The 24,694-nt window shown below is 41.0% G+C and overlaps 1 protein-coding gene across 1 annotated transcript; it reads right to left on the bottom strand.

The window, feature by feature from the left end:
* Nucleotides 1-594: 594 nt before the first annotated feature.
* On the bottom strand, nucleotides 595-21,741 carry TECPR1 (tectonin beta-propeller repeat containing 1). Its single transcript, XM_009952085.2, has 24 exons — nucleotides 21,496-21,741; nucleotides 19,670-19,852; nucleotides 19,047-19,169; nucleotides 18,267-18,392; nucleotides 16,533-16,707; nucleotides 16,337-16,437; nucleotides 15,356-15,457; nucleotides 14,818-14,963; nucleotides 13,420-13,946; nucleotides 12,430-12,575; nucleotides 11,345-11,500; nucleotides 10,680-10,829; nucleotides 9,923-10,080; nucleotides 8,520-8,647; nucleotides 8,136-8,238; nucleotides 7,355-7,451; nucleotides 6,876-6,955; nucleotides 6,492-6,548; nucleotides 4,780-4,954; nucleotides 3,473-3,608; nucleotides 3,045-3,137; nucleotides 2,229-2,335; nucleotides 1,624-1,743; nucleotides 595-959 (listed from the first exon to the last, which is right to left on the bottom strand). The coding sequence occupies exons 1-24, from the start codon at nucleotides 21,724-21,726 to the stop codon at nucleotides 762-764; spliced, it is 3,618 nt and encodes a 1,205-aa protein (XP_009950387.1). The 5' UTR covers nucleotides 21,727-21,741; the 3' UTR covers nucleotides 595-761.
* Between the last annotated feature and the right edge of the window lie 2,953 nt (nucleotides 21,742-24,694).

Raw genomic sequence — 24,694 nt, 5'->3', positions numbered from 1 at the left:
ACCACCATTTGGACTGACAATTTAAAATGAGACTTTGTCACTCTTGGTCAGACTGAATGGGACGGTGCTCTCTACGCAGTCTTGCTGAAACCAGTGGTTCCACTTTGTGATTAAGGTATTACTCCCTGAACAAAGATAGCAAAAATTGGCCCTTTCTGGTAACTGCACCCAAGCTGAATTGCACAGAATTTAATTTTACTGATGGGAGCAAGACTAGCATAACCGAAATACATGCTTGTATTAGCAGGACTCGCATGAGCAAAGTTATGTGCACGTATAAACACTTGTACAATCAGGCCCAGATATGCTTGCAGTGCAAATCACTGGAGGAATTAATTTTAACTGAGCTAACATCTTCATCTCTGCTCAAATATGAATCTGAACAGTGTGTGAAGTATGTGAATACAAGAGAAATGTAGGGAAGGGAACTGTACTAGTCAAAAAAAAGAAGTAAATGCAGTGATCTTCTGCAAAGATATTCACATTTGTATGGTGTGTAGCAGCTATGGCAAAGGGTCAGAAATATATTGTGACTAAAAAGCTTGCCTGCTTTGACAAAACTATTAGCTCTATCAAGTCACATTTTACTCATGATGTAGTAGAAGAAATCAGTATTTAAAATACCCCATTGCAAATTCCAGTTCAGTAAACTGTATTAGTAGCCCAAAAAGGTCACGTTTTTCTCTTCAGGCAATAGACATTTAGTTTCTTTTTAAATTATACTGACTACCACTTGTTTGCAACATGTAGATGGCAACAACTTAACAATTAACAGCATTTCTGTCCAATTCTTGACTTTCACTGACCATCAGAGGGGTTTTAGAGTGTTCTGTTTTCCCTTTACTCTCCTCATCTTCTAAATCCTTTGATACTGCAGGGTTTTCCTCAGAAGTGTCATGTGTAGCAACCCTAGATGCTTCTGTTGCATTTCCTCTGACTGTGATGTGCTCCCATCCACCCTGTAAAAGATTGATAAAGAAATACAAAAGGAGAAACATCACCCTGCAAGTACCATATCTGATATGATGCTTTATGTACACTACTAGTTTTATACTATTTTTTCCTAAGGAGAATAATCCTGCTCTGGGCTGAATCAAAAAAAAGGCTTTTTGTAAAACAAAACACAGCAGAATGCAACATGCCTCCCTCTGAGGGAGGTACATCGGTAGTAAACTTGAGCATTATTTTTACTACAGGGAACAGAGTTAGTAGGGTCAGGAATTCATAACAGAGCCACTGCAGGTTTCCCACCAACTTAAAAGGGGCCCAAACCTTGAAACAGCCTTTCTCAAAACATCGAGGGTAATACAGGAACAATCATGTGCAGACTTGGAAGGAATACATTTTTTAAAAAGGTACTTTACTGATTTTTCCACTATAACTTTCTACTGAAAATGAATACTTTGCAAATGCAAATAAATGACTTCCAGCCATAATTGCATAACCTATTATCTTAACTTAAAAAAGGAACCTAAAACTTAAAAACAAAGGTCAGTTTCCTGCAGGTGTATGCAAGCTTTAGAAAGCTTGCCAGCTGGAGCGGGACGCACTCTCCTTTCTAAGCGTGCCCATGGGTATTTTGGACTTACCACTTTCAGGCAGTACTACACCCCCAGCACTTACCCCAATACCATAATCCCATGAGAGGCCTTTAGGTTCCATTGGTCGCACACCAGTCCGATGGCAGACGGTCCCACAGCTCAAACTATGACTTCCTTGCACTTTGTCAGCTATCACCCAGACCTCAGGAAAGCAAAGAGAGGCAATAAAATGTGCTCTTCATGCTGCTCTTCCCAGACAGGAAAACTTAAGTCTGTTTGACCACTTTCAGCAATTAGTCTTGATCTTGAATAGGCCAAAACTGTGCTAATTTAGTCAGAGACGCACCCAAATAAACAACTCGATAACAGTGTTGGAATTGAAACATTGCCAGATAGTAAGACTTGGCAGGAAAGAGATTTAACTATATAAAATAGCCTCATTAAAAAAACAAACAAACAAACAAAAAAACCCCAAAAAAACCCAAAACATTAAGGAGGTTTTTACACAAAGGGCTGGCTGTAGCACTACCTCATTGGCATGATTTTTGTCTTGCTATCAGGATTCCAGCATTTAGACAATCACCTTGTGGAATAAATAAAAATAATTCTGAAGAACATTTAATTACAAAAATATGTTAAGCATAGTTTTTAATAAACTAATGAGACACAATGAAGCTCAATACACACCTGGTCCAGGGGTCCTACAGATATTTTACGGATATTATTTGAAACATGATCCCAAGTAGATCCTTGAGGGTAGCTTGGTGTGATACCTTGCCGGTACCAAAGATTGCCTGTAAGATAAATAGTCCCGGTTACAGCTCAGGATGTCTGCTTTGTGTAAAGTGCTAGTAAACAACATAACCGACCAGCAGGTACATTCTGTGTTCGGTGGAAATGCATTATGGTTTTGACTAATGTGCTGCACTGAAGGACAATGAAGTTCCTACTTTCGAATTCTGTATTACTACAGTTATTCTTTAGATCTTTTCTGGAAACTAACAAACAACTTCGTTTTGTAAAGTTTCTTGGGGAAAAATGTTCATATAAAGAACTGTGCACTAGAGAAGTAAACCAAATGAGATTAAGATCTCTGAAGGAGACTGGTGTTAAAGGCTTGTTTCTTTTACAGAAGCATGCTTCATTATTTAACTTTGCAACAGGAAGGCATTCTTCTGCAGTTGTGCATGTTCTGGGGTTTCAGACAAATCCTTCCATGCAATTGTCTTCTTTGAGACTTGTCTATCTCTTTCCCCCACCCCAATCGAGATGCTGGATTGCTGCTATCTAGGGCACTATCATATTGTAACAAAACCCAGGTCTTCAAAACCACTAATTGAGCAGGCTGCCTACTCCATCTCTTTGAGTAAGAAGTACTGCTCCTCTTGGAGCAACAGTAACCTGTCCAGAGAAGCTCTGGCTTAGCCTCTCCTTTTTAAGTCAATCTGATGTATACCAATTTATTTTTTGTAACACTGATAAATAATTTTAACAAATCCTTACCGTTTTTATCCAACACAAACACAGACGTTCGTCCTACCGAGACTTGTTTTAGCTTTTGTTTTTGAGGTGAAGGAATATGGTACCAACAGTCACCTAAAAGTCAGAAATACTTGAGTAAAACATTGAGAAAACATGATTATGTATGAGCAGTCTTGGAAATGTCTGCACTTGAAATACATAGCTGTGCAAGAAAGCTGTGAATGACATTACACAATGTATTTTTACTAGCTTGTTTTTAGAAGCAAATCACACAAGTGAAGAGCAAATTAACTGCTATAATTAACATAAGTCTTACTCATACGCACTGTTTTGCACAGCTATTGGAAAGGACTCTGCTGAACAGATTTGTCTTTTTCAGACATGGCACTGTAGTCAAGCTTACACGATGTATAAGATGAAGTCTGCACTAAAAAAGTACAAGTACTTACCTGCAGGTTTCTTTGGAGACACTGAGCCCCGATAGAAGGCAGAACCATCTCTAGCAATAGCCCACACTTGGTAAAATGCTCCAATTGAGATGGAAATGAAAGGCTGATCTGTTCCCACGTGCAGCCAGGATGTTCCCTAACAAATCATGGGAGATGAATTGTGAAGCAATGGTTTAAAAACTCCACAACAAACTAGCATTGTTTAATACCAAATGGGAGAAACCCTAGATAGCAAAAAAGGTTCTGAAGAATGATTCTTACGTAACTTTACAACTAAACAGAAACAAGGTCCCTGATCCTCAAAGATGTTTGGATATATAATTCTTTGGAAATTGCTATGTTGGACTATAACAGTGCCTCTTCTGTTGACATCACTGGAATTCAGGCACCTGTATGTCTCTGAATAGCTGTGCTAGAGCCTTGGTTTTTTTTCCTTTTTTAATAATCCCTTGGGTTTGATTACACAGAACAATAGCCTCACAAAAATCAACTGATACGGGGCTTCAGATTCCAGACAGTATTCCAGGCTGTTGCAGTGTCTTACAGATCTGTGCTATTGTAACTGATACTGAAGTATATTGTTAGATTGTTTTTCCCCTGTTGTAAACATGGCTTAAAAATCAGTGCATATCAACCCTAATTTGATGTTTCAGCATGTGGCTATTAGTAGGAAATAAGTATTCCTACTGAAGTTACTGGGACTCTTTGTTCCTTTCTGCATACTTTACTGGACATTCATTCATTATTTCTGTTCTGGTCCATAAAAAAATCAAATCTGTAGGTTAGCCCAGGCCCACCTGTCTTAAGTCAGTCATTTCTAGGCCCAGACGAGTCAATGGACAAACTCCCACTGATATTAACAGGCATTAGACTGGGACTGTACTTTAGAGAAATTCTATCCCTCAGCAGTTCATTTAAATGGGATACACACATCATCTTTTTTTATAATTATTTATTTATAATACTATTTTTTTTATTGAAAAATAAAACAAAAAAGAAAAAGATGAACTAAGCTATCAGTGCAGAGAGTGCAAGTAAAGTGCTTCACAAGATGTACAGGGGCTGAGAGAGGCTCCTGCAAGTGACGTGGCACAAGCTAAGGTAGATTATGCAAGAGAAGTGCTACTGTAAGAAATGTGGGCAGCAAACTGTGTTAGTTGATGGACAAGGACTTTCAAATCTGGGACATAAAAGGGAAGAAAATAACAAGGTGCTTTGAGAGAGGGCACTGCATGATTGTGTGTATGCACCTGCATAATTACATTAAATACATCAATAAGGCAGTAAAAATAAACAGGGAGCCTTACAGCTGGGTTTTGCTGTGTCACTCCAAGCCTGCAGAGCACGTCTCCTTTGTCACTGATTGCCCACAGTGCTACTGCTTCTTCGTCATCTGCATCTGAACTGGGAATTATGGAGATGTCCCACAGGGTAACAGGAGGCACTTCCAGCCATGGCCCGTTGGTGACTATCTTACATTTTCTGAAGCAAAAAAACCCCAAGCCCGTCAGAAGTATGTACTTTCTATAACTGAGTTTGTTTCCCAGTCCATTGTGGACTTCAGTGCAAACAAGCCTGCAGTTTTTTTCATTAAGCCAGTACAGTAAGTGTTAGTATTTTTAATTTGAAAGGGGTTTACAATAATCAATCATCTTTTGTATCAGGTTTTGAATTTCAACAGATTACTGAGTTCTCAAAGTGTCTGCTTTTTAAAAGAAGTTACTTTATAAAACCAAGGGCACCCAAGAAGTCTGCAGCTTGTGCTACACTGCTCCCTAGCTCTCTAAAACTCATTGGGCAACAGCTGGATAATGAGTATTTCACTCCAAGGTAAGAATCCCATCTCAGGGAGAACTTCACACCTCGTTCATTCCTTCCTCTGTCTTGCTTAAGGGAATCATTTTAAGTAGCTTTTTGGTGGAGCCTGTTAGAAAGTTATGGAGCACCCTGAGGTAGGCAGAGATAAGGCAGCTCTAAATTAAAGAGCTGGAGGTAGATCATTCTGGGAATTTGTCTATTTTTTTTCTGTGGAAACTGCAAGGAAGTAGTGCTATCTGTTAGGGAAACTATGTTAGATTCTGTCATCAGAATAGCTTCATACACAGCTATTTCTGTGTATGAAGAACATCCTAAAAAACTCAGGACATTCCTCCTTTCTCCAGTTCTGAAAAACTGGATCCAGCCCTGAGCTGTTCCCTCTTTGTTTTCAATTTTCAACTGATAGTTAAAACCAGAGGAAATGTTTAGGCTTGAGGGTATTTCTCAAGTTGCTTCTTTGATTTCAAGTCCTGATTTTGATTGATTTGATGTTGTTTGTTTTGTTGCACATCCTGGAACAACAGTTTGATGCTTCAGGACGTTACTTCAAAGATTTTTGTAGAAGTGCCAAAACACTAGCCTTGTAGTCTCAATAACAAACAGAACAATGTGTAACTGTAAATTCACAGCAATTTATTAGCATAGCTGTTAGATACTCTAGTACAGAAAGCATAGAAAAGCTGGAAAAACAGTGAAGGCACAGACTGTCCCTGATCAACAGAACAGAGTAGCATATAGTGGCAGTTTGCCGTTTTCCAGGTGCCACCTGGATATAGTATACTGTGACTTAAATGGGGTTGGGACTATCTGTAGCCTAGTATGCAGCATGTAGAATTCATATGTTAAAACTGTTAATGTAACAGACATATTACCAATTGTTACAAGTCACCTAGCATGGGCTAACATACCTAGACTCTACTATTCCTTAACCATTTACCGTAAGGAAAATCAGATACAGATAATAACTAGCTGACTGTTACCTACGGATCCCACAAAATCCAAGCCTGTAAAGGCTTAAAATTAAAGCCATAACGCTAAAGATCATCAGCTTCTCTACTGGAGATTGGTTATTTCTGCAGGTTTCTTCACTATTGCTTTTGTTGATTGGGTGATGAGACTCTTCCCCTCATAACTAAAGGAGACTTTAAGGGAACAGTTAGCATCCCAGTTAAAAACATTTATTTGTATCTTGGTTCCTCACCTTGCCCAGCGCCTCCGTCGGACAAAGTCCTTCATTGTCTTGTGACCATGGTAGGACCTACCAAAACAGATTTAAATAGGTGTTCATGAGGATGTCGGAGCATTTCCAACATCAGTGCCAGCCTGACAGCACTGTCTATGTATCTGCCCACCAGACATGCCTGCTGACTTTACATGCTTGAAACCATAGTTTGCTAAGCTCACCTTGCTGCCCTACCTCCCTGGCAAATTTCAGTGTTAGTATCGCCATACAAAGGGAGAAACCAAGGCACGCTTGTCCCTGTTAAAGCACAGTTAATGTGCAAAATAGCAAACAAGACGAAATGAAGACTTAAGTATGGCATTTGCCTGCTGGGATTTTAGGTAGAAGAAGGTATCTCCTTACGCTGGAAAGTCTGCTGCATACTGCCAGCCTTCCCGATCAGTTCCGCCTGAAGTATTAAAATCAATATACCAGTCGGATACCTGTTGTCAAAAGGAGACAATAACAAGCACAATCAACACCTAATGTGTAATTAAAATAACCTCTTCCGCTATTTCCTTTCCACCTTTTGGAGAGCAATGAATTGGCAGAAGCCTTCTAACACTTGCAATATAAATTCATAGAGGTTCCCAAGTCTTTTTAACTCAGTTTAAGAGGAAAGGACTGGAATAGAAGCCTGAGTCCCACTAAACAAAAAATCTCACTCAATGCTTAACATTCTTCTCACTATAGAAGATTATTGGTATTGTATAAATGGGGAAACTAAGGTTAAATATTGTGATAAATCCAGGAAGAAAATCTGGGTCATTCGAGCCCAAGTCTTGTATTCTACTTGCTAAGCCTTGCCTTCTTAGTAAACAGACTTTGAAGAGAAAATTTACCCAAGACCACTGCGGAGAAGGAGGCTTGGTATTTATTTTTGTACATTCCTGCAGGCCAGATGCATCGCTCCACATATATCTGTCCGTGGGCAGACCTCTGTGGTGAAACAGTGTGTAAGGAATGCAAGGTCATTTACCACAGCAAATTTAAGAAGCAAGGGAAGAAAAGCCTATTTGTAGCACTTCCTACTTTCTTACACAAATCGGTCTGTCATTAATATCTGTATTTAGAAATACCATGTGAGTGATGAGGATAGCGGGAATCTGTACAATTGCTTCCAGTTACACCAAACTTGAGGACCATGTAAACTTTTCTCTATAGAGTGACATTCCTCACTATTTAAAACTGGAAGACGAATCCTGAGTTTCTCTGGCATAGACACCCACATATGTGAGTGCTTGTTCAACACTTCTCTTTAAATACACTATTCAAGGACCCAATGTATTTAGCACAGTATCTATATGAATATATAGATCCTAGTAAGAACTTTGCTGTATGGCCTTAATAATGAAAGATGTTGCAAGCAGGCACGTTTTGTGCACTCACAAAGCACAAATCTGTAATGTTTTGCTACAAATGCGTTTTGAATGGATAATTACAAATCTAGAAAACTGAGAAATGCTGCTTCTTCCATCTCAGGTTAACAATAAATAAATGTTGGAGGAGACTGAAGATAGAATAACTGTAGTAACTATTCTGAAAAGCTACAACAAACCCCTTGTTTCATTTGACAGTAGTAAAAAATTACAGCAAATAGATACAATAAATTGAGTAAATAACCTGCTGCTATAGCCAGTGACTGGGTTCCACCGTTGGTTCTCATAGATGTAAACACATTTCACATCTGACTGCGTATAGATGTTATCAGCACTACTGGCCAGTCCTGTGAGAAATAAATGATTTGGATTATAGTAAAGCTAAACCTTAAAGACACTACATTTTAAATGCCAGCCACAGTAATATGGCTGATCATCCTATTTCTCACTCCTAAGCTGAAAATATAAAACTGCAATACTCGTTCCTTCCTGATGTGTGGCCTGTTCACTGTATAACCCTAGATGGTAGTCGGGCTAAAGGAAGGGCAGCTGAAATAGCTTGAACAGCTGACCCAGTCAGGAAGGGAAGTAAGTAAGGTGCACACCCCAGTACACGAACTGTCCATACCTTGAATGAAGCCACCTCCATAGCCACCAGTATAAACCCAAGCTGTGTGATCATATCCTATGCCCCACACTATGCCTTGGTTATTGCACTCTATCAGTCGCAGGTGACCTCCAACTTGACGCCAAAACCTGCCAGAAAAAGGACAACATTTTACATTTACACCACATCCACCAGGAATTTACGCTTGCCGCTCCTACAACTCAACAGTCTTAAGGACATGCAATTCTATATGCTTGTTTGTTCAACCTCTGTGCAATCTGTAAGTGAAGGCAGTTGCCAGTTGAAAACATTTCCCTCTGAACAACTACTGAAAAGTTAGCTGGGAGGAACTGGTCTGCCTCCACTTGGAATTTTCAGGCTTTGAAGTATTTTACTTTCCTTTTATTTTTTCGCTTGTGTTTTTTATATATATTCTTTTAAACACTAGTTAGGATGATCTTGCTAGAATCTTTATGTCTTAGTGACCATCAACTGCCTCAGCTTTAACTTCATCCTCTTTTTTTTTTTAAAGACAATTCCGCCTTTATCTAACAAAACAAATTATTTATATATCTGCTATGGAGCTTAGTAAAAACAAGGGCTTTCATTCTTCCTGTATTCCTAATCTATGCAGGATAATCGTTTTCTGGGGCTTTAACACAGCCAGTTGGCCATGGTACTTTTCTGGGGAAGAATGAGGCAAATAGAGATTTCGGAGGAGTATTTTAGTTATCAGAATGGCAGGAGATCATCTAGGTCACAGATCCCCCAAACTAAGATGCAGCTTTGTGATTTGCCAGATGCTGAAGGTGCTCTACCCTGAAGGAAAAGGACTAAAGGATCTCTCGGCTATTATTCAAAGACACTTTGTGCAAGTAACTTGGAGCTGGGGGTATTTTTTAAATTGAAGATTGGCCTTTGACCCACCAGTTCTGAGGCTGGTATTTTTTTTGCTTGAAGAGTCTGTAGTACTATACTGTCACACTTGTAACAGAAACTGTAAAGGAGCTGCCCCTGGACTGTAGTGACTATGGAGAACTGAGAATTTCAGATTTCCTGACTCAGATAAAACTGAAAGCTCAAATTACATTAGAATTACAGTGATTAGGTTTACTTTTAGTCTAGGCCACTCTTAACTTAAATAATTACGGCATTAAAGATGCAATCACAAAAAAATGGGATCTCAATGAGAAAGACTTTTGAAATCACATGAATAGCTCCCGCATCTAAGAATTAAAATATGATTTGGTGAACTCCTTCAGATGTACTTATGAATATGAAGGCAGCCATTAACCTTGTCATCGACAGACATCTGCAGTGCACTATACACTCCAACAGCCCATCAAAGCCACTGATTTGACAGGGAAGACAGTCTTTGCTGGATGGCATCCCATGCACAAAGAACAGCTTCTGAAACCTCTTACATTTGATCACACGGCATCAGGTGTGGTCCAGCCTCCAGTTCAGGACTTGGCTCACTAACGAAGATGTCTCCTTTGCAAGTAACTGACCAAATGGCATGGTGAGAAGGAGGGCCTTGAATCCGTCTGCTTTCACAACAGGACATGTTCAGCAAAGACAGCTACAAAACAAGAAGCAGAGAACCAAAAGCTTCTGTTTAAGTGAGAACAAAAATTCCCATAGATCCTTCAGTATTACAAAACAAAGTTTTACCTTTGCAGGTTCTTGCAAATCAGCAAGGTGAATAAGCAGCTTTTTCTCAAAGGCACTGGAATTTGGTGTTTTGGGAATTATTAACACATCACCGGAACCAATGTGGGTTGCAGTATCTGATCATTATGAAATATCTTTCAGGTTTTCCATTGCTTCAGTGCCTGCCTGCCTATACCTAAGACTCCACAACAGTGACAATAGGTAACAGTTTTTCTACCAATGCAGAAGAATAAACTAACTGAATTAAGCTCCTAACTGTAGCCTCATCTATATCCAGAGATAGGAAGGGAAGGAAAAACAATACCGGTTTTGCTGTGGATAGCTGCAGTATCAGAAAGCATGCAAACCCCAGAGGAGATAGGAAGCCTCAGATGCCTCAAACTTTTTAAATACCTAAATTGTGTAAGTAGTCCAGATACTATATATGTAATGCTGAGATTTCAGAGACTAGCTTTTATGTTTTATTTCACATACAGCCAGCTTGAAATGAAAAATTTACAGAATTACCCAGTCATGCATTTCTTGCTCTGTTGTGGCTGCCAGGCGGATTGGCCATCGCTGCTTTGTCCTTTCAGGCGTATACAGTGCAAAGGAGTGTTTGGCTTCATTCAGAACTTCAACTATAATAGTGACTTCATTCAGGAACATGTGGATATACTAAGAAAAGAGAAGAAAAAAAAGGCGTCTAAGACAAACTCAGACATACCTTCCTCAGAGCCAGCATTTTCGCACTTCAGGACAATGAAAGAGGCGTTCCTGCCAAGGATAGCAAAGAATTCTGGGTGCAGAAGGAACCGGGCTCTATTTCCAATCCTGCACTACCTCTGATTCCTATTGCCCATGTGCATTAACCCTATTTATGAAGACCCTGGCCAGCCAAGCTTGGCTCTTTCTTCACAATCAAGAACATTTTGAACTTCCAGAAGAATTCCTAGTTAGTGCAAAGCTGATGGTTTAAGCAATGTGGATGGCTGCTGACTGGGTGTTTCTGACATAGCATTAACAGAGCTACAGCTTAGAAAAGCTTGCAATCTGCTAGTACCCTGGGCTACATTCGAATTGGTTCCCAAAACTTAGAACAATAGCATACCATAATTTGCCTCCCTTTAGAAAACTGTCTTCCCTTCCCTTGGCCAAATGCAAGTCTCTCAAGGGTCTCAAGCTGTACACACCTTTTTCTCCTCATGATACATGTAATAGATGAACAGGATGCTGTCGCGCATTCCATCACTCCCAGTGAACTGCTCAAGTGCAACTCGAACATCCATCCATTTATGAGGCTTCCAATTCCTCCACCATTGCAAAGTTCCAGTTTTAACCCAAACTGACTGCAAGGCAAACACAAATTTACAGGAGTAAGGAAAACGCGTAACTCTCTCCCAAACACTATTTTTTTGTGATCACGAGAAATCTCTGCTGCAGGTTAGTCTGTACCATATCAGTTAATTCTGACAGAGAGTATACCAAAGTGTTCAGGAAGCTGAAGACAAAATGAAAACTGGCAAAACTGGATAGAAAGGCACTGAAACAGCATGTGTACAACAGTATTTTACCTCTGCAAGAATGCAGTAGTGCACAGATACTAATGGGCTCTAGTGCGCTCCAGTTAGAACACAACTTCTGTTTGGACTTTAAAGGCTTTTGATGTAATCTTTTTAAACTTGATTAAACCCCTGGACCCCAAGTGTTTTTAATCAAATAAATTCCAGATGTCATCTGGCAATTTGCAATGAAGGGACCAAACATGTGAATGAATCTAAAAAGAGCCAAGGAGTCATAACAAAGGGAACACCAAACAAAAGTGATGCTATTTAAGTGCTGCTATTGACTTTTGCATCATTGTTTTATTTATGCAAGGTACCTTAATCCCTTAATGGTTGCAGAGGGGGAAAGTTCACCTACTTGAGTCACTGTTTCAATTAAGAAGCATCATCTTGTGGTGGAGTAATTCATACAATGTTCCACTGCTGCAAACGTTTCTCTGTGGATTTGAAGTTTCAGTGTACTAAATAATGCTGACCGATGCTTTGTCTGCTCCTATACAAAACTATCAGCTAATGTTTTTAAAGATTGCTGCTCCATGTTTGACAAGCTGCTAGTTTCCCACAGGGAGCTCAGGCAGTGATAACCCAGAAAATAAGGACAAGAACATAAAGCTTGACAGTAAGTTCAGATCAGTACATCAGAAACGTATTATTGATGCCCAGTGTCGATAGATGTGTTTAGTAGACAAGAGATAAGCGTCCTCACTGCTTACCTGCTCAATAGCCTGTTCGTAGTGCCTAAAATTCTCCAGTTCCCGCTTTGTCCTTTCACTGAGCTGCTGAAAAATCTGCTTTCGCCATGCTGCTGTCTGTGCTGGAGTGATAGACAGAGACAGAGATTGCACACAGGATGACAAACCTAGAACAGAACCAAACCCAATAAAATCCAGTGAGCTTTGAATACAGTTCTGTGAAAGGTAAAACACGGTGCTGCTTTGAACACTGGACTGCACCAACCCAGTCTAATATAATTTTTCTAATTATTATACTTTGGAATCAATGTATTACAGCCAAACTTTGTAAATGATGCATAGAAATGGGATCACTAGATTAAATAGAACCTTTCAAGGCCATAACCTTGTAAAATTGGGAGTTTTGTCACTGAACTGCAAGATAATTAGGTAATACAATGCATTAAGAGTTACACTGCTATTAAATACTGGGATGCAACAGTTCATGGTTTATTTTCAAAATATGGTTATATTCCACTGTCTTTCAAGAATCTAAATTCTAACACCATCCAGTTATCAGATGGGCTACCACTTACAATGCCTCTGAGTGATTTCTGCATCTTACTCTTGTCTCAGTAGGAATGTACGAGCGAAGCAGTTACTGCATCTCTCAAGAGAGTCCTTTTCACCGCTCTCAGTTACTATTCAGTGATATTATGGGTTTTACCTGAAGTTGCAGTTTCATTGCAATTAAAAATGAGGTGCAGATTCAGCACAGATTACTTTACAAAATTCTTACAGAAACTTAGAGAAAATATCACCTTTTTATATTTATATATCTCAATCTCAAAGTGCTGTCCAGCTAAATACATGCAGCACTATCCTCAGACATGGAGTGCATTAACAAACTGCAATATGAGTAAATGGGTTATCACAAGTTTTGCACCACGGCTTTGTTCAAAAAAGACCCAAACCAACATTTTTCTTAAAAAGCATTGGGAATTAGGGTCTGTTGCGGTGCCTGGATAGTACCTGACGGAACAGTGAACCATTTCAATGGGCTGTGCAAATCTACAAGACAGCCTCCCCCAGACACCCAAGCCCACAGTGGGTGCTCATCGGCTCCGTACTGTTCTTCAGCTCCCACTGAGAACATGCCAAGGGAAGACAGGCTGGATGTTTCTGCAAAGGTGCTGACGGAGAGGACTGGATGCTTTTGGGCCTCCTTCAAGTCAATGTTTGTCCACTGCAGTTCTGCAGAAGGACTTGGGTTTGTAGGAGACTTCTGCATTTCAACATTAGCATTCTCATTATCAGTTGAAGCAACAGCAGCTCCTCCTTGATCAGGGTCCAGAGGATCCACAGTCAAATTTGCACATAGCTCTGCTGTCTGGTTGCCTGTGCCGTTACCAGCGCTGCCGGCTGCAGCTCCCATCGGGGGAGTGTTGGCAAGGTTCATGGGTACACTGGGAAGCTCTGTATCAGAGGAAGTATCTGCATCACCCTGAATGATCGCGTTCGTTTGGTTCTGAATATCATCAGTAAAGAAACAGCCAGCACTGAAAGAGAAATAGATAATTAATTAACTGTCATTCAAAGTATTATAAATTAGCACAGGCTTCAGACCACAGACATACAGAAATCAACCTCGTGTTTCAGCTTTAGGAGAGAAACAGCAGACTTCTTTTCTGAAGGTCAAACGCTACTATCAAGGGAAAAGAGTCTAACACAAATCTGGCAGACCAGTCTAGTAAATCTGAAACAAGGGAAGATGTATTTCATTGATCTTTTCAAACATCAGTGCTGTTGGCTGTTTGCAACTCTCAGGAAAACACTGAAGCAACATCTCATTTTTCTGGATATGAAGTAATGAATAAGATTTTTTAAAGCCTATCGTTAACCTTATGATTTTTGTCTTAGCTAGAGGAGACTTCTACTCAGAGCACACTCTGACTCAACAAAGTAGCTTCTGCAGTACTCCCAGCTTCATTGGCATGTCTTGCACAGCCAAGAGGCCAGCAGTCAGCGGGGAGTTACTGATTTGATCTCTCTAGGAAAGAAACGTACAGTGACACTCAGGAGAAGGATAATTCCTAAGCAGAGCTGACACTCTCACAGTATTTCACAGGTAACATTTTCCCTTATTAGAGACTAGTTCCAGACAGTGATAGCAAAGCCAGAGACACACACTTTACTGCAAGCATGCAATGAATTCCAAAGCGGGACCTTCAGTTTCTACTCTGAGTGCAAAAACTGCTGCTTATTGTTAATTTTAATGGCAAAAAAAAGGCAAATGCTTTTTTGGCATACATAATGATTAGAGGTGCCTTCCCCGCTCGTCCCTGTCTGCACCATTTGAACATAAAGAAGTATCTCCTACCACTGAAACTCTTGGTGTACAAAGTCTCAAGCAAGTATTTCACTAAGTACCTGAGCAGACTTGTTGAGCTCCCAGACTGAGATCTGTCACTCTCTCGGCCAGATACAATTGCCTTCCAAGTCTTCCCACTGAGCTCACTTGGTGTGACACCTTGACGAAAATAAATGGCTCTGTCATCGCAGCCGATTCCCCAGACCTAGGGAAGGAAGGCTTGGTGAAGGAAATGGCATGGAATGCAGGTAGATACCAGCTACAAAAAAGGTGCAGTGGTGGAAAATTCAGCATAGAAATGTGCTGGACACAGGATTTTCCTTTTGTGTTCTTCCTTAATGCTGATACTGTAGTGCAGTATAAAATTCTGTACCATCAAGAGAAAACTGTTTTCACGTGAACGTGCCATATGAGAGACATGCTGACTGTATCTTCTGGTGAAGAATTCGGTGACAGATTCCTTCCTAGCAGTTCAAGGACATGGACCTCTTGTTCAGCTATCCATACTGGCCCTGCTGACAGTCCTTGCCACATGTGAGTACTGCCTGTACAAAGGGGAACATAAATATCCTCATAATTGGTATGCAGCTGTCTTACCTGGTTATTTAACCCTACAGTTACCATCATCATTTCTCCAACCATTTCAATCCAGCTTGTCCCACAAGGATTATGTGAGTTCACTCCTCTTCTGAACCACACCTACAACAGCAACAGCAAAAAGTCTACATTTTGCTCCTCCTGCATCAGCAGGCAGACAGGTGGAATAATCATTTCCTTAGTGGATTAGACTTAATCTCTTATACTGACTTGCTGCATTGCCTTAAGAAGTCACTTACCTCCTTGGTTCTTTATCAGGTAAAGATAAAATAATTCTCTTAATGGTACCCAGACTGTGTGTCCTTGTGACCAACTACATCCAGAACAGCCCACAAGGAGACTTTTTTTTTATGACTTTCTGTGACAGAGTTAGTTTCTCTGCCATTGGAAAAATACTTTGTATTACATGTCAACTGTAGGCTATTTTTGGTCACTCTGAATGGGCTTCTGAATAGCATTCCTATGAGCAGGGCTGATGGAAGGAACTGTCAGAGAGATCTTTTCAGTGGTACAGCTCTTTAAATTCTCTCCCCTTGGATTAATTTTTACCAATCTGAATCAGATAAAAACCCCCATAGATTAAAATACTCCCCATGCCGCTTTTGATGGAATGTTCAGACCATGTGGAAACAAGACTGAGCAGCTAGGAATCCCTTCAGTTTCAATGCTTAATATCCCTTAGAAGTAGGCACCTTACTACATCCCCACCAACATCCCCACCCACCTACCACATCTGTCTGACTTGGGTTTAGAAAATTCCTTCCAAGAGAAAAGCTGAAAGTCTTCCTTAACTTAAATGCAACTACGCATATCACAAACCACAGAACATTCCTGTAACAGCAAGGGGAACTAGAATTCCCCAAACCATGGGGATAGCGAGTCCGAATCACCAATGTTTCCTATGAAAGTTACATGCCTGTTTGAGTAAAGCAGATAGAAAAAGAGAAGAAAAAAACAGAAGCAGAGCATAACAGCTCTTACTTTTCTATCCTTTGTAACACACCACACCACATCAACACCCACAGAGATGTGCATAATCCCATTTTCAGAGCTTGGAGACTCCACAATACTCCAGGAAATTCCTGCAAGAAACAAAACCAGAAGGCACTGTAGGTTAGTTTCTTATTCCACACTATAGAAATCAAAGGAGTTTCCAGCTAAATTTAACAAACATTACCTTGAGGGTTATTCCTATCAATGCCTTCTCTCACAATAGCTTGCCCTTCCCAAAGAGTTGCCCAAAGGAGGTCATATGGTCCACAGCTGATCTGTACAACTTCACCAGGAGTGGTGACTAAGGACCACACCGAACCTTCTGGACTGTGATGGCAGACGTTTTCTCTGTACCATACCTAGACAAGTTTAAAAAAAACCCCAAACAAATAAAACTTAGAAAAACAGCACCAGAACAATGAAACCACTAAGACAAGCATGAAGACAAGGAACAGTGTTCCTTTAACAACAGGATTTTTTTTTATGCAGAGTATGCACTCTGACCTTTAAAGTTTTTTTTTTTAATTTTTTTGATGTTGATTATGCAGTTGAAGACTATTTCCTTATGTGCTAAGGGAGGAGGCTTTTCCACAGACTAGCTTTTATCATGGAAGCAAATCTGGACTGGGTACAGTAACCTATTGCTACAAGTTCTGTGTACATTTCAACATCTAAAAAACGCTTCACTGTATTTCAGGGCGTGTTATGTAAACCAAGAATGAACAAATATGTAACACAAAAATGTTACTGTTAGATGACAGCCCGACCTCACTTTCAGTGAACAGAGCTTGCCACAATACGGGTAAAAAATTCCATTCTCTGTGCGGCCTTCAGTGACATCCAGTCCATTTGCTAGTCTTGGTGCTACTGCCTGTGCACTTTTTTTATAGATCACAGTCAAAACAGGAAGGTCAAACATAGAAAGTATCCTGCAGTAGTCGTACGAGTGCTCCAAAACATGACTGCGGAGTGCTAAAATCCTCATTTTCAGAAACACGTTTCCTCTGGGGACTTTTACTCAGGAAATGAAAGCATCTTACAGGGTCAGTCAAGTAAGCCTGTAGAGCAGGATGCTTGTCACTTATTACTGGGAAGTAAGAGGCATAGGGAATTTTATTTTAAACAAGTTAACCAAGATTGCTTGCCTCTCCAGGCAGTGCCAATTGTGACTGAAACCTCAGGCTATCTGTTAAAAGTACTGCATTCTTCCCTCTGAGACCACAAGTTAGAAATTGTCTAGAGACAAAGAATGTCAGATACATGCTGTAAGTATGAAGGAGGGAAAGTAAGAATCAAACCCTTACAGCATGGAGCAAAAGAGGAGAGACCTCACGGCAGCCCTAAAACAAAACAAACAAACAAAACCAAAAACACACCAAAAAAATAAAAAAGGAAGATGTAGTTTTCAATAGAAAATAAATTGAAAACACTCCAGAGCTGGATCCCACATTGCCAAGCCAGGACGTTACCATCTTCTCATCAGTAAGTCTCAGAAAACCATTCTGTAAACTCTTTCATGAATCATTCCTGACTCTCCACCGCAGAGACACAGCACAACGCTTTGCAAGAATCTCCATCAGGTTTTAAGGCTCCCTCTCTTTGCTACCACTGCCATAGTCTGCATTCTGGGCATTTTTCAAGATGTAAGACACTACTCAGCCCAAGTTTTTAAGAGTCACCTGTTTACAGAGCTTTAAGGCTTCCATAAAATTGCAACCCTAGGAGATACTAAGTCTTTCCATTTACAACACAAGTTGTCACATAATGCAGTCCAAAGCAGCTTTTAGATCTCTTTCCAGACGCACCAACAGCGTATTGCCTTACCAACACAGGACAGTAACAAACCTGCCTTGCTTTAAAAGTGTTTAACTCCTTTTTAGTAGGAATTTGTTACAAAACTTAGGGAACATGTACATACCCTTCCTTGTAAAGAAACCGCCCACACTGATAAACGGCCAAGAGGCTCATCGGTGATTTCCCATCCTCCAACAGAGATGTCATTGAAAGGGTCTGGCAATTGATCTGGATCATCGTGTGATACGATCTGAAGCAAAGAGAAGAAAGACTGAGACGAGGAGACACTGCAACAGATAAGTGATCTGGCCGGTGGCCTAACTTGTTTCCTGCAGGTTGGTTTATGTATCACCTACAAAGAGGCTGAGCATGGAGACTCTTCCTCTTATTCAAAGCTGCTATAGCAGAGAGGGGAAACGCTGCCGAAACAGCACGACGTCTCTGTTTCATCCCCTAACTAAAGGAAAATTTTACTCACAGATATTCTTTGAACTGGAAAGCTGGCACATCACAAATTACAATTTTTATGCATTCTTAGAATGGAACAACAATCTTTAAAGAACAGTTATTCATAGGACAAAGGACATAGCTGGCAATTGATGCTAGACAGGTGCCACCTCGAAAGAGAATGCTTTGTCAAACAACCAAAGGAAGTTAAAAAGTTGGTTTGAAATTTGCAGAGGAGCTGAGCATCTATCTCCAACTGCATTGTCATGAGATCTGGCACCATATTACCACAGGCTTCTATGAAAAATCCCTGCCTTCCATTTATGTTTGTAAGAAGTTGGAAGTAAAGAAATCCAAGTCCAGCCTACAAAGCAGTGATAAAAAAATAATTTCCCTGCACTTACAACTGACTGTTTCAGAAAATCAGTTTGTTTAACATTTAAAAGATAGCCAGAACCTTCGCCCAAACATCCCGTGATTTGTATCTCCTGTATCTGATCCACCTCCTGCGTCTGACACAAGAATTCCATTTCTTATCCTTTGTGTAGGTGCTGGGGAAGTCTATGGCGTAAGTCCAGCCCTGCAAACAGAGGTTTTCTTGTATGAAAATCAGGACCAAGAGAAAGCTTGAAATCGTAAGTCAGAGCGATTCCTACAAATACAGTACGAGTTACTGTGCGTGTCTCAACAGCCCTGATTAACAGATCAGCTAATTCCATGCATGATTTATGAATCATGTCCAAATTCCTCTGCATGATATATACAGAGCAAACAAGACACAGTAAAGCATTTTACTTTCCTCATAATAAGGAGCTTAAATAATAATGGCATTGTTGCCAGTATTTTGTGGCCTGATCAAAGAAAAAAGATTCTATAGAAGCTCCTATAGACTTCAAAAGCCTTCGAACAAGATCCTTCCTTGTGTTGTATTATAGTTGAGCTATTTCCCAGAAAGAAGTAGCTATGGGAAGTTATGTGCCTTTTATTTTTACAGACCTTTTACACTTCTATAAAAGTGCCTTTTATTCTACGGACTACGGATTCCCAGAATAGATCTCTTTTTTGGTATTGTTCACCTACCCCTTTCTCTGTTGGTTCCCCTCCAATATTTTCATCCACATACCAGTCAGACTCCCACTCCCAGTGTGGTGAAGGCAGTGTGAAACTATCAAGCTGCTGATGTTTTAGCCCGCTCACATCACTCCACTGCCAGCGGTCACTGGGCAGTAATTTCTCACAAAAGCCACCAACTGGATTCCAGCGCTGCCAGAAATAAAATATTTTATTTGAAATCACATCACATCATTGGTCATCTACAGGGAGCCATAAATAACACATTTCTTATTTTCCGCAGTAGAAGAGGAATGAACTCCTGGGGTTAATGAGAAAGTCTTCCTGCCCTAAGTCCCTACCTAACACAGTCTTTGGAGGAAGCTTTTTTAAGTATCAGAGAAGGGCTGACTGGTCCCAACCAAATCATTTTCAGCTACATAAATAGGAACATCTGATGATATATTTTGGTACTAACAGTGCTTTTTTCTTTCGTGATGTATGGCACCGTGGCACTGCAGCACTAGGACAATGCTATACAGATGGCCTTGGGATCTGCTCCCCATGAGAAAGATGATTAGTATCTTGCCTGCACTAGAAAACCAGCAGAGCTTCTGTGCCAGAAACTATGTCACGATAACTGTATCAGTAAATCTTCCTGGTATCTTACGTTATACCAAGAGGGGTTTTCTCCAAATCTGGCTTTCATCAGTTACCGAACAAGTAACTTGCTAGGGTTTTCACCAGTGCAGCTGTGACTTCTTTTTTTTCCCCACACTCTTACCTACTATAGAAATACTGGCAAAATTTGTCATGTAATACAGTCTTACACTTTAGGGCATGTGGAAAATGAGTGGTTCAAAATCCTTCTATAATTTCTATGCAAAATATTTTTTAATTTTATTAGGAATCTGGCTAAATTGCTTTCTACATTATCTGTAAACTACTTGAGTTTAATTTTTTTGTTGTTAGCTCTTGCAGAGTTATTTCCTTTTGTGCTTTCTAGTATTTTGCTTTCCATTTTTTTCATAGCCTAGAAGAAACAAAACAAAAGTTTAAAAATAAATAAAATTTAAAATTTTGCATTTTTAAAGAACATGTTTACTTAACAAAAGGAACATTCTTAAATGGCTGGAACATTGTATCAATGTTAAATAATGTATAAAATAGTTGTATTTTTACCCATACAGAGAAGTTAATGTCTATTTTCAACTTACATTTATCCCATTGCCTGTTATAAATCAGAGAAATATGCTCAAGAAAATCCTTCCATTTTCTCTCTCAAATAACTTTTGGTTAACTTAAAAACAAAATAGATAAATTCCCTTTAAAATACTATCTTAAAGACACTCTTTTGAAGTATGTAGGAAGGACATTTATGCAAAAAAGCTGGAAACACTGTACTTCAATGGAGAGTTATGCCTTTCTAGAGGAAATTGCATTTTCTGAAGAATAATATATTTCTGATAATGTCTCTTTGTTGCCTGGAAATTACACTGGACATTTTCTTAAGGGGACTGCGCATTTGTCACTTAGGAAAGGAAAACATCAGGTGAAAAGGGCGAATGTTCCAATCCGACATGGCTTGCGTAACGCAGGCCATAGTACACCCTGGCGTTGCTTTTGGTAAGAGCAGGGAAATATAATCCTCCTTTGAGAATTAAAATATGAAAAGAATAACCTGCTATTTGGCACATATGTACTCTTCAGAAACATCAGGTAAAAAATGAAAAAAATAAAACCAAACAATCTTCCTGTGAGACAAACATGCAGAGAGAGCGGCTGTACGGATTTGGTGTCGTTCCTTTCTGACGAACACGTGGCAGTGTGACAGAGCTACCCGGAACATGTCATACCTGATTCTCATAGGTTTCTTCCTGGTATCTAATAGGAACGTCACCCGAGAACACGTAGGTGTATACTTGATGGTCACAGGCTATTCCCCAGCAGCACTGTTTGACAGCAGAGACCCGTTTGAACTCCAGCTGTGTGTCCTTACAGAGCTCCCAGTACTGGCCAACAGTAGGCAGAGTGTAAACCCGCCCAAAAATGTCAACAGCCCACAAAAGGGAACTGGGCATGGCCATGTCTGAAAGGCAAAAAGGAGGTATTAATGGAAATTACAGTTTTTAAAAATGGATCTTAAAGCTACTGTAGATCAGTCCTGCTCTGAGCTATCATCAGTCAAATTAAATAAAGACCTCAAGAACGATCCTTTAAAGAGAGCCCACGCAAAGCTGGCAGCTAGATCTCTTGCAGTCAGAGCCATGCAGTTACACCTCTTAGATGACTCTGAAAAGCCACGTGAGAGACCTTGCTACCAGCACACTGCTGTCCATCCCACAAGAATCCTCACAACATTAACAGGACAGCTTTGGCAGGCTGAGGACAGAAGTCAACACTGAACTGAGATGAAGTAGCACAGACCATTTTACAGCAGAAGACTTCACTCTCAAGAGCTGGTAATGCTGGTGGTGCTACACACACCACTCATCTTGGTTCCACAAAGCCACGGTATCTTACGTTACCTCCTTCTCAGCCTCCTCTCAGTGTATGCCAACATAGCTACACAGGTACAAAGGAAAAGATGTGAAAGGGAGCTTCTTTGCAAGCACACATCTAGTTTTAATCCATGAACATACTCCCTACTGCTGTCAGGAAACCGCTTTCCAAAGCATTCTGGTATTTTGGAATCTGATCTTTATTTAATATACATAGGTGTCGGACTTAACGTTAAGTATACATAGAGTGTGGTTTGACAGCAGAGAGACCTGGTTGAGTTCCATTCCACTTTTATCACTTAATAACCTGCTGTTTTCTGGGCACTCCAGCCCTACTCTTCACCAAGGTGCGGCATTTTATGTGAGGCAGGCGTACACCAGCCCTCTTAGAAGTCAAGGAAGGCCAGTGTATTTCTGTCACTTGGCTTTCTGAGTGCCATTAAACTGAACAAATTTCGGTTGTTCTGTATGTCTGGCAGTCAGAACTACTGATGAGTATTCTGAACTTTGCCTCCAGTGCTATCAACTATGTGGGCGACCAGGAGGGGAAAGGTAGAAAAGAAGATTCAGATCCAACACGATGAAAGAAAAGAGGAATCCTTGCTCGGAGTCAGCGTGGAACACTGCTTCTTCGTTGTCAAACAGCAGCTGTGCTTTCAACACAGCAGCCTAAGGAGACCTGTGGTGGTACAGAGGGACTGACTACCTCGTACGGTGTATCTGAACGGTGGAGGTGAAACTGCAGAGAATCTGGAAACAGCTAGGCTGGTGTTGAGGAACAGCACAGTAAACGCGCATGTGGTCCCAGGCAGGAAGTTTCAGAATTCTTTGATTCCTAAAACTGCTGCTGCTAAGTACCTAAAATCCTGGATCCACCAGGTGGGTAACAGGTAACAGGGAGAAGAAAATTTATAGCAGCAGAGAATGAGCGAGACTGGGGAAGGCCATGAGCAAAATTCTCCTATCAGTTGTGGCAGTGTATGATAATCCTCGAGGTTCAACTTTTTTTTGTTGTTGTTGTCAGTATGAAGGCATCTATTACTGCCTTTGTCTGCTCTTGGACCAGCCATTTATCCTCTTTATATCCTGCCTTTCTGCATTGGTAGAAGTAAGATAGTAAAGATGGACATAATATGGAAAAAATGGATGGGACAAAGTGAAGATGAGGCGAAAATTATAATGTGTGTACTACTGGGAAAACAAAGGCCATGAAAATAAGCCTTTCAGTATTAGCACTTACAATTCTGCAAAACAATCTTTATAACAGAGGAAAATATTATGCATTTAATCTTAAGCAACCAGAATGCCAGCGAGTCTGGAGTAAAGGAAGCATTACGGACAATGCAATGAGGATATCTACCTAGCCAGATAACAAAGAACAGTGATGCCTGGGTGTGTTAAAGGTAGGCAAATATACAAATGAAAGCCTGTACCTGGAATGACGGTCCAAGCAAGCAGAAAAGGACCTGGAACAGTTCAGGAAAAGGTACTGAAAGTTCCAAAGATTAGGAAAAATACAGATGGGACAGGATTAAAATAATCCAGGCAGATACAACTGAATTAAAATACTCAAGGCAGGGGAGTTTCTGCATATTCTTTCTTCTGAACTTTTGAGATACAGATTTGTTTGGAAAATCATGGGAAAATCCCAAATGCATTTAGGATTATAAACTACTACACATAAAAGACTTCAATGTAGGCCCCTCTGCAGCACTGGCTGTGTAGAAGATGAAGACTGATGTTGCTTGATTTTGAGGGAGGCTCAGCACTTGTGGCTCACGTGCCTTTCAGTGAATGCAGAAATTGCCTAGAATTCTCAGGGGGCTGGAAAAATCAGATCCACACCTGCTAAATTCTCCCTCATCCCTCAGCTCAGCCAGGTACTTTCTGACAGAACTAAAATTACTCAAATGAAGTTGATATATTGTTAATTAAAATTTCTGGCTGCCTGACCTAACACCCATTGCTGCAGAACTCAAGAAAATATCCCAACTTTTTGCGTTATATTATAAAAGTAATGAAGCTCCCCAGGAGAGAGGGAACGTGTCCGTCTTCAGACCGCGGCGGTGGCAGGACCGGGCGGCGGTGCCCGCGGGGGTGAACCACCGCCGGGCTTCGGGCGCACAGGCAGCCCCCGCCGTTCCGCACGAGCGCACCGGCCGGCTTATCCTCCGCTCGCTCAAAGCCCTGCAGGTGCGGCTTCACACCCACGGGGATCTCAAAGCGCCTTACGAACTTAACCAAACGCAACCACCACCCGGGAGCAGGCCGAGGCGCAGACAGCGGGGGGCGCCCGCTGCTTCCTCAGGCGGGCATTAAGGCCAGATCGGCTTAAGCGCCCGGGGGAGCTGGGGGCTGCTGGCCGGCGGGGCCGCCCCGAGGCCGCCATGGCGACCAGGGCACCCGCTCCCTCCGCCCTGCTACCCCGCAGCTGCGGGCAGAGGACGGGAGCGGGTCTCCGGTGGTGGCGGTGCAAACCCGCTGCCCGAAAACGCTCCGCGGCACCCCGCACGCCTTCCCAGAGGGGGCTGCGCAGAGGCGCCAGCACTTCCCC

The sequence above is a fragment of the Leptosomus discolor genome, chromosome 14, assembly GCF_034619465.1.
Source record: "Leptosomus discolor isolate bLepDis1 chromosome 14, bLepDis1.hap2, whole genome shotgun sequence".
NCBI lineage: Eukaryota > Metazoa > Chordata > Aves > Leptosomiformes > Leptosomidae > Leptosomus > Leptosomus discolor.
The sequence above is the reverse complement of the archived record's forward strand: the minus strand, read 5'-3'. Positions and strand labels throughout refer to the sequence as shown.

Coding starts and splice junctions, on each gene's coding strand:
- TECPR1 (XM_009952085.2), bottom strand. CDS start 21,726: ATGGCCATGCCCAGTTCCCTTTTGTGGGCTGTTGACATTTTTGGGCGG. Junction 4,955..6,491: donor CGACGGAGGCGCTGGGCAAG/GTGAGGAACCAA, acceptor TTTTTGCTTCAG/AAAATGTAAGATAGTCACCA. Junction 1,744..2,228: donor CTGTAGGACCCCTGGACCAG/GTGTGTATTGAG, acceptor TGCTTTCCTGAG/GTCTGGGTGATAGCTGACAA.